The sequence below is a fragment of the Ylistrum balloti genome, unplaced genomic scaffold (assembly GCF_031769215.1).
Source record: "Ylistrum balloti isolate Yb309-2 unplaced genomic scaffold, AGI_CSIRO_Ybal_v1 Utg371986, whole genome shotgun sequence".
In the NCBI taxonomy this organism is placed as follows: domain Eukaryota; kingdom Metazoa; phylum Mollusca; class Bivalvia; order Pectinida; family Pectinidae; genus Ylistrum; species Ylistrum balloti.
Window position 1 is genome coordinate 49,292 of NW_026782968.1, and position 10,704 is coordinate 59,995.

The 10,704-nt window shown below is 34.5% G+C and overlaps 1 protein-coding gene across 1 annotated transcript; it reads right to left on the minus strand.

The window, feature by feature from the left end:
• Positions 1 to 1,281: 1,281 nt before the first annotated feature.
• LOC132564032 (monocarboxylate transporter 12-like) lies at positions 1,282 to 9,892 on the minus strand. Its single transcript, XM_060228782.1, has 8 exons — positions 9,860 to 9,892; positions 9,010 to 9,063; positions 5,470 to 5,848; positions 4,548 to 4,691; positions 3,945 to 4,343; positions 2,557 to 2,826; positions 2,243 to 2,368; positions 1,282 to 1,394 (listed from the first exon to the last, which is right to left on the minus strand). The coding sequence occupies exons 1-8, from the start codon at positions 9,890 to 9,892 to the stop codon at positions 1,282 to 1,284; spliced, it is 1,518 nt and encodes a 505-aa protein (XP_060084765.1).
• Positions 9,893 to 10,704: the final 812 nt, after the last annotated feature.

A 10,704-nucleotide genomic window follows, 5' to 3' on the forward strand; every position in this document is an offset into this window, starting at 1 on the left:
CTGATGCAAGTTAGCATACATGTGAGCTGAGTGATCTCTAAGTGAATATGATATGTTATGAATGTAATCAATACCATATATTGCTGAAAATTCTGAATGAAAAGAAAATTAAAAAAAAAATGTTATTATTATTATTATGACATTCTTATAGGCCCGTCAACACATAAAAGGTCATGAAGGGTCATTTACCGGTAAATTCACACAGCGCTCCAAAAGGAAATATTGTTAAACAAACGTTAAGTGTATTAAATATAGAATATTTTATATTTATTACTTAATCGTTACTTTCCATGCAATGAGACACGTATTCGGTAAACAACCGATGAGATAGTGTCAATCTTCGATGAACAATATTTCCGCTCATAGCAACACTGCTATGTTGAACCATGGGATAAGTCGAATATTTTATGTTGTCCCGTCAACTTCGGCTTATTCCTTGTTTTACTGTAATACTTTGTAACAATATGGTGATTGTAAAGAACGGACACTCATCAACTGTTTGCAACACTGTAAAATTATTAATTTTCTGGAGGAATTTTTTCGTTACTCATAATCCACAAATTCACACGTCCACAACACTATGTAAATGAAAAACTGCTCGTGCAAAGGAAAGTATGAGATTTTTTGTAGTTTGAAAAATGAAACATAAGACAACTTTCACGTTTAGTATTTTGTTTAATTGCGTTGTCACATTATTAGTATTGTTAAGAATAAAACAACAAAACTATTAAGTAAACATTGATAGAGTCAGAAACAATACCATTGAAGGACATACAAATAAGCCGAAGAAAATAAGAAATGATCAACATTTTATTGAAATTATTTATCTAGGACTAATCAATGTGGATTAAAACTCTTGACATTTTCATTCGATATAAAACAGGGAGTTTAACTACTGCTCTACCACAGGTGACGTTCATAGTGAATGCTAAGGTCGTTAATTTCACTATACACGAATTTACATTTGATAATCTGAACGAATTCATGTTTAAATTTAAACAAGAAGGTCAAGGATAAAACGATGCAAAAGATTAAGATCATGTGTTTATACACCATGTTAAATGTAACCAATACATACGTATACACTACTTATTACAGTTATTAACTGTAACAGAAAATTGTATACTGCATCGCCGGTTAAGTGAAAGGTATACATGTAGTTAAATGGAATTAATATTTATTTCAAAATTCTTGAAGGACCAGTTGGTAAGTAACATTTGACTCGTGTCTGTTATATGTAGTTGTCATCAATATTTATACGATGAAATTGATGTCAGAAGTTTATTCCGTATAACTTCGCCGGAGAGGAAGACATAGAAAGCCTCCAAGTGCAATCGCAGCACCACCAAGGTAGAACACTGCACTTAAGTCGTCGGTCAGATCAGACAGGAAACCTACAACATACTTGCTTTATCATCATAAACTACAGACATCAATATTCCTGGTCTTTGATGAGGTACCGGTATTAAAACTTTTTTTTCATCAACCTGATATTATGTATAATAGTTTTCATACTCAATACGTATAATGATAAATACTATTAAAAGTTTTATGGGAAATGCATCAAACGACACAGCGATCCAAAAAGGAAATAACATCAACAAACTAAATGGTAGAGGACAAACGCTCAAAATCTTAAATGGGTATATTGTCACAAAACAATAAAAAAAGGAACGTCATAGTCTAATATATAGACCAACATCTTTCAGACTTAAAATTTCACAAGTCTTTTTTTTTAATTTTCAAAAAGTATCTTTAGACAATAAAAAATTTCTCGTGTAGACAGAAGGTCAATGCAGTTCAATAGAAAAATGTTTAACGGTGAAGGTTCATCACATCCTATGCACCGTGGGTTATCTTCGCCTTTCAACATATACGAATACGTAAGGTATGTATGGCCCATCCGAAGACAGGCAAGGTGTTAAATATTGTTTAATAAATGCTTTAAAATCGGTAAAATGAAGTTTTAAAACCGGCGATAACTTGAGGCATTTAGCTTCAGTGACATCTTGTTAATATACGAGACGTACAATCAATATTCATTTCTTCTGTGTTTACTTTTTCATTTTAACGTTCTCTGTAATGTACTGGACGTATGCATTCTAGTTACTGTTCGTGAAACAATGGGACGAAAGAAAACTCCCAATCATTTTGTGTAAGGAAGGGACCTAAACAACATTTGTTCAAATAAAGTAGACCTGGTAGATATGCATCATATGAAAATGTATTTGCCAAATATTACCTGCTATAGGTGATCCAAGCAAGGCAGAAAGCCCACAAAACATACCAAGTAACCCATATAACGCTGGGAGATCTTGAATTCCGTTCAGCTCTATCAAAATTACCGACTTTAATGAAACATACGTTCCTACAAATAAATAAAGTATTGTAAACAAAACGACGTTCAAAAAGGCTTTCACTGAAGCATGTTGTCTTTTCTTCGACTAGAAAGCATGGCAATATTGCATTTAAGTCTGTGACAAGCTAAACTGAAAAATGAATTCCGTATACAAGATGAATTCAATTACCAATGTTTAAACTGATCAGCATACATACCAATAGCAGTTCCGAAGATTGCGGAATAAGCAGCTAATACCGCAAATGAGTTGTAATAAGGAATGAAGATTGTGGCCACACCGCCAAAACCAACGACTACGCCGTTGATCAGGATACAGTCCGCCCAGGATCGATCTGCTAACAGGCCCATTACAATCCTCATAAGTGTGTTGAATATCCCAATGATAGATAGAAGGAGAGCGCCATCAGAAGCTGAGAGGTCCTTCTCCTTAGCATACTCTGGCAGGAAATTGAACGGGATGTAAAATCCTAACAAAGAAGATACCGGCATGTTAACAGAATATCATCAAATAGAAACTGCAGTAAGATAAGATGTTCCAGAAGGGTAAGCGCCGTCTCCTTCATCGACGACACCCGCTGTGTGTATTTTGGTTAACATTAATGTTTTTGAACATGATGAAAACAAGGTCAGTGATGAAGAAATCATCAGAAAAAAACTAACGGGTTTCAAAAATGTCCAACTACATTCATGAATAAGGAAATAAAATATTCACTGACTAAAAGTTGCTCATTTTTTTAATCAACGTTCATATCTGGAAACCTAATGTCATTAGCTAATCTTGCATCTTGCACAAAAGTAATCCTAACGGCAACACGCATTGAGCGAATACATTTTGATAAAATTAATTTTGATTTAGACCCAAATTCAACGTTCTATCATTATATATATCAGTTCGGAATTTAAGTGAGAGCATTGCACATGTTTTCTCAATGTAGCTAAAAAGATAAAAACTGAAAAATACATTTATACCGACAAACCGAAAACTGTTAGATGTAATGAACCAAGTGTTTTAAAAACCAAACTGAACAGAAAAAGTAAACAATCTTTTCAGTTGGAAAACAAGTGAACCATTTGTCAAACGCTTACTCTTGGTCATGGCACTTTTTTGTGGAAGTTTGTTTAAAGGTTTAAAGGCGATCAAGGTCAAACATGAAATCATGATGACACCTTTCTAGCTTCTACTGGATTGAAAGGCTTGAACGGCTCCGTTTGACCACAAGGACCCGGGATGATTGATTGACAATTACTTCTAACAGTTACTTCGAATTTCAGTTAATCTTTCATCACTATACAAGAAGGATTGGCAAACCAGAATGTGATGATTTAAAGAAAAACAATCAAGGTTAGAATGTAAATTCAATGATTTTCAAAAAGTATACAATTTGTTATATTTCACCCTCTTTAGTTACGAAATGTCTGTTCTTACTTTTAAAATGGAAGGAAAGGAAGTGAAATATATCTAACGGTATTATCAGGTTCAATCACAAACATGATAGTCTTAAACAGCAGGAATATAATATCACGTTAGCACAAAGTTCAGCTTATGATCATAATACGCAATATACCAAACTAAAGTAAAACGTACCAACTGACACCAAACAGCACGACATTGCATAGAAAACAAGCGATGGACTTGACAACAGTGAAATTCGAAACATTTGACGTAGAGAAAGACATATCGAGTTCTTCCGAGCAGTCGGAGCACTTCCCTGCAATTTTGTATTCCCGTGCGGTTTCTTTCTTTGCATTTCAATTGGTCTGTATACTGCAGCAAATATAACTCCATTCGACACGATGGCGGAGATGATCCACATGGCGCCCTGCCAGCCGTACGCCTCCAGTAGAAGGACGCCAAGTTGGGGAAAGACGAATCCTCCAATACCCGAACCACATACGGCTATCCCTGTAGCGAGGGCCCGGCGTCTACTGAAGTAGTAACTCACTATATATATCGAGGGTCCATATACAAGTCCAAACCCTGTACCTGAAAGAATTATTAGGAAATGACATCTTTTTGCGTATTCTTTTATAGTTATGACAATGAAATAGTTTGAAGTCTATATATTCCTTTTTGGCATGTTTTATTGGGAATAGTTTAAATAACAAAAGGAAAAACCTCATTATTGGAACAATATATTTACTTTATACACATTACACTCGTGAATAACAGGTTTTTTTTCTATATAACTACCAACAATGCCGTATAGCAAAATCATGACGTCCAGGTTTGGAGAAAAGGTGGAGAGGAAAAGTCCGATACTGGCTACCATAGTTCCGACGATAGCTACCCTCCGACACCGGAACCGTTTTGCAATCGCTCCAGTTAATGGACCTGATTATAAGTAGATGGTAACAGAATATCATCACTATTTCACAATACATTTTGATATGACTTAGTTCACAATTAAGTAAGTAAACAGTTAAATAAAACTGCATCATAAACTTTTTTGTGTGTTAATGAAATGTTCGGGGTAACTTCGCGATATCCAAGAGTGGAAGTCGCAGTAAAGATCCATAGAAGTCTTATACAAACTCAGTACGGTACACGCCTAATAAATACTTACATTATATTATACAATGACGCTAGAAATCTAACGTGAGGAACCCCAAAATGAGAGTAAGGAAAAAATTGATGTAGAGATGCACTAAAATCATTAAAAAAGTAACTTTTCAATATTTGATAATTAAACCAGAACGTGAACAACATACACAGTGTAGGTATATTCCTAACTTTGCCACAATTATCACAATTAGGACGTTGCATGCGCGGTATTTAAGTTAGTAATAATGAAATAATAAATTCAATATTGATGATATTTGTGTAATATATCATTTCTCTTCTTTGAATAAACCAGCGCCACCTGGGGAGAGGTCAACTACCGAATATGGAAGAAAAAATTAGATAGCCAGTATTTAGTATAAACAATATATAATAAATGTTTACGCCGACGTGAAAATTTCAAGTCTTAAGAGTTTCATTTCTTAATGTCCACAACATCGTGTTTTGTCGTTCTAGCATTTAATCACTTTTCCAAAAATCTCATAAAAATTCACAAAATTCATGCAAGTTATTTCGATTGTTGCTTTACATGCATATAGATATTACATACCAACTAATACAGATGTCCCAATGATGGCGGAGCTGATAATTTGTGTTTTTGCTTTACTGCCACCGAAGTATTCCAGAAAGTCCTCAAAGAAAATCCCAAAAGAATATATAACACCGTCCAACAGAAAGTTGTTCATAAAAGATGCGAACGCTACCATCCATCCCCATCCGCCATCTGGAGCCGTTTTTTCAAAACTTGGGTCAGTGTTTTCATTATTGTGATCTGCAATTTTATTACTGCTACCATCGGTGTCTGCTTTTGGAATTTGGAATTCTTCATTCACATCGCCATAAGATCCTTCGAAAATCGCAAATTTACTACTAGGATGCTCGGATATGCCATTTGCAGCAATAAGTCTTCCATCGGACACTGATCCAATCTAAGATGAAGAATGACATTCGATATCATTGTCATTTCAGACAAATATCTGATTTACATTTCTTTGTGAATTCCACATTACTTAAATGTTGAACAAATTGAATTTGATTTATCAAAACAATATGTATGTTACGCACAGCGTACCAACAATTTCGTGCGAACAACGAGCATACATCGCCCGCATAACTGTGCAACATTGATGTGAGGTTTGGTAAAAATGGTTGACTACTATTACTGATTGATAATTAAACGATTACGCGATCATAAGCGTATTAAATATTGATCGTTGTTTATGGAGATCATTTTGAATATGGCAATCATCTATAAACAACTAGAGTCTGTTAATTAGTCTCTCGATAGTTTCACATCTAAGAGAGTGACAAGTGATGTGTCTTTGGCAACAAAAATTGTATACAGGTATGTAAGTAACATGACCATTCCGGCTGTCTCCCTTGTAACAAACACATCACTTAACATTTACCAGAGCATAAAACAAAATAATAGAAAAATAAGTGTAATAGAGGTATGGTGAAATAGCTTAGATGGTGCATTGCCGGGACAAAAAGAGACGTCCATATAACGTTTACATATATACTATATTTATATAGAGTATATACACAGTTATGGTATTTTGTAAACAAAGGTCAGTTATGGTATTTTGTAAACAAAACAATCTTAATAAGGAGTGTACCCGATAGGTCAACATGTGTCTAACCTATAAATATCTTTACTTAGCTGTAGTATTGTATAATCTTTAAAATAAATTCTTTTCGACACTTAACCGTAAGTCATTACTGAACCTACATGAATCTATCTTGCGCACATCGTTTAACTTTGTGCGATTCCACTGACGTTTATTTTGATCAATATGTACACACAAAACACAAAATAACGATGTAGTTTCCTAGTTCGTCAAACCCCCATCTCCGGCCGAACAACAAAAACTGGGACCTCAGGGTTAGGCTGATACATGTCTACATGTAGTCTCCTCCCACATGTCGGCTAATTTATGCTTTACATCATGGACTAGTTTCCGAACCAGGACCCTGTCCCCCAAATCCACAGTCGCTCCTCTCACCCCTTTTTCGTAATGATGTTTCTGCCAGTCCTTCACCCTCGCTACCGAACAATGCCTCAATATTCTCGGTAGAAGCGCGAGCTATCTACCTCGCCCTTGAATATATTCAAAGAAACAAAGTATTCAGAGCTGTTATCCATTCAGACTCTCTTTCTGTTCTGCAAACCCTTAGCAATAGAAATATCGAAAATGTTTTCATTCGTAATACCTTAATACTTTATCATGAACTTGCCTTTAACTTTTGTATTGCTTTGTATTGTATTGAAACTGTTGCGATTAATAAAATTCTAGGTCTTATGAAAAATTTTGGTCTATATAATAGACAATGACTTACCATTTTAATCTTTTGTGATAATTTAACCATTTAAGATTTTTAGCATTTGTCTTTACCATTTGGTTTGTTTGGATCGCTGTATGTTTTAATGGTTGATGGCACTAATGACCTGTTCTGTGTGGACGGGCCGTTCAAAATGTCATAATAATAATAGTAACAATGCAGTTCAATAAAAAATGTTTAACGGTGAATGGCTCGTCACATCTTTTGCACAAAGGGTTATCTTAGCCTTTCAACATATATGAAGGTATGCATTGCATGTAAGATTGTAATAATAATAAGACCTACCTTTATCTTGAACATATTTTTTTCAGATGCGCACTTTTTTCCGAATGAAATAAAAATCCTCTTCTTGAAGCGTATAAATTAATTGTTAACAATAACCAGACATTAAAAGAAAGAAACGTTTGTTTTCTTGTACTATTCGTGTTCACAATATTTTGTAGATTGGCAGTAAAAGGACGCTATCTCAAGACAGAAGAATTTCACTACTATATTTCGTGCACTACAAAAGACATTTGAGTCCTGGCATGCTGTACAGCCTATGATGTACTGTTGTATAAAATCGGCTCGTATCCCATGTTTACGAGGTCTACATGAATTATACAATTTAACGAGGTTTAATATAATAGCTCTGATATCTAATTACCTGCCTTTACATTTGCAACAAGCAAGGTATTATCATGTAAATAAATATTTGAAGCTTACTTCATTTGAGGTTTGGTAATTCATTACATGATACGTTTGTTTCTGAAGGTTTGCTCTTTCTCATCGAGAATTGTTAACTTAAGATTTCATGCTGCACATTTTTTTTATTCTTGCGTGACGTCCCATTTCCGGAACACACACTATTCGTTCGGAAATGAATTTTTGTGTTTATCTTATTCATATACCAAATTGTGAAATGCACGTCGCAACGCCCCAAGTTTTTCGCTTGTGTTACACAGACTGTTTATGTAATATATCAACAATCCATCAAAGATGAATACAGGGTAAATATGAATAAATATCTTGTTAAAACCTCATATTTTAGAATAAAAATATACCTTTTTCCTAGGCCATCATGTACAATCCATATGTTCAGATTGATTCTACATCAAAGATTTTGTTCAATATTATGATAAATGGAAATATGATTTTAAATTTATTTATAGTATAGCTACATATTTATTTTAAGCATGTCTATTTAAAGTGTATTCAAATATCAAGGGGGATTTCTTATTAATCAAGAAAATTGTAGACTTGAATTCAAACATCATTTAGGTTTCCTATTAACGATAAGGTCAAGGCCATCCCCTGTTGGGTTCATGTGTCTTGTGTGTTTAAATTGGGACACTGATACTAATATTAATATAACCACTGAAATATAAAGCTCTTTTTCCCTCAAAAAGACCTATATTAATAATTGATTCCTATACATGTAAACAGTGCAAGAAATATTGCGTAAAATGGCCTGGAATTTCATGTTGGCCTACACAACGACTGTAACTTTATAACAGGCATTTAAGATTCACCCAACGGTGGTATCAATGTTTGAAGAGGACGGAAATTTGGGGAAATATATTTTGATAAATCTAAATCTGTACGTTTTTTTATGATATTCCTTTGATAATATCTATTGTTTTTGGATTCCATGTGGTCTATATTCTGTCCTATTTTTTTTCATTGGTTTTTAATGCGATGGGAGGACTAGTCTTATATAGCATTAAATGTGGTGTACATATTTGACCGTGTCCCAAAAGCGTATTACCTGAAATACCTGGATGGCGCTGGTCTTCGGTTTTTCATCCCGACCTTTATCTATCTGAAAATGAGAAATATCCATTTTATAATGATTAGTTCTGAAATGATTTCTCTTTTGATAGAGAAAACAGCCACAAGTTAGATTCTTAATCCCAAATTTTGTGTCGATGAATCGCGGTCGAAATATGGAAAAATAAAGATTAACATATACACCCTTTAAGAAATTCAAGAACAATAATCAAAGTGTTCCAGAAGGGTAAATGTCTGCGACGAAACCTGCCTGGTTATCTAGATTTGTGATATCATGTCTTAAATGAGGACGTGATGAAATATTACCAACCTTTGACAGTGGGATGGATTGACGAAAGAGTCTGGTCGTGTGTGAAAAATTGTATTAGATGATTACGTTCTTATCAATTGTAGTCGCTGCCTCAGTTTGTTCAAATCTGTACTTTATTATCTTCTGAAACTTCACGTGATTTCACAATATAGACCATTTGAATAGGTAATAACGATCGTTAAAATCTGGTGCAACTCGGCATATGATTGTAGAGAGAAAACCTGTTCTAAACTACAAAGCTAAGGTTTCTGTTTTAATGATCCTACATTTATAACCGATATCCGAATACCTAACACGTTGAAAAAACCTTAAAGCCAAAAAGCCTTTAGGTTGGTGTCCCACACTTGTTGGGGAGCTGATAGAAAAGTTTTGCTAAGAATTTATAGCGCTATTATTAGATCAAAATTAGACTACCGTTCCATGGTGTATGGATCTGCTAGACCTTCATATCTCAAGTTATTAGACACTGTTCAGCACTAGGGTCCGAGGCTCACCCTCAGAGCTTTTAAGACCATACCTTCAGCGAGCCTCTATTCAATGAACGAACCATAACTATATAGCCGTAGAATGTACCATTCAGCTAAAGTCAAATCCTTCAAATCCTGCTTTTTCACTTGTATTTGAACCAAAATATAAAATTTTGTTTCAAAACAAACCAAAGACTATCCCATCATTCGGTATTCGGATTTCTGCTCTTTTACAAAACACAAATATTGATATTGACCAAATTCAATCATTTGGAACGACAGAAATTCCACCCTGGCTCTTGAATTCACCTGAAGTTGACTTTCTCTTCATACATGGTTAAATCAGACACTGACAGTTGCACCTTTCGTTCATCCTCTCGAAATTGCAGTTAGAATATAAAACATTTCTACATTTATATACTGATGGTTCAAAAGATAATGATAAGGTTGCCTCAGCCATGGTTTCACAAGGTATTGATACCGGCTTCCGTAGAACAACGCCTCAATATTCTCGGCAGAAGCGCGAGTTATCTACCTCGCCCTTGAATATATTCAAACAAGGTAATGAGAGCTGTTATCTATTCAGACTCTCTTTCTGTACTGCAAAGTCTAAGCAATAGAAATATCGAAAATATTTTCATTCGTAATACATTAATACAATATACAGTCAAACGGTGCAAACAGACAAATATATGCTTGTTAGTGTTACGCCATGAATTAACTTTTCAGATCATTTGGCCATCTGCTGTGTTTCCTGTGGACGTTAATCTAATTGTTATATCTCCTCGTGTTTCGTTGTTCTAACAGAATTTCCTTTATCAATGCAGTAATTGAAATCCGTAAGTAAATAATCTAAAAGATTCTTACAGCTATTGGATATATCAGATGTTATCTG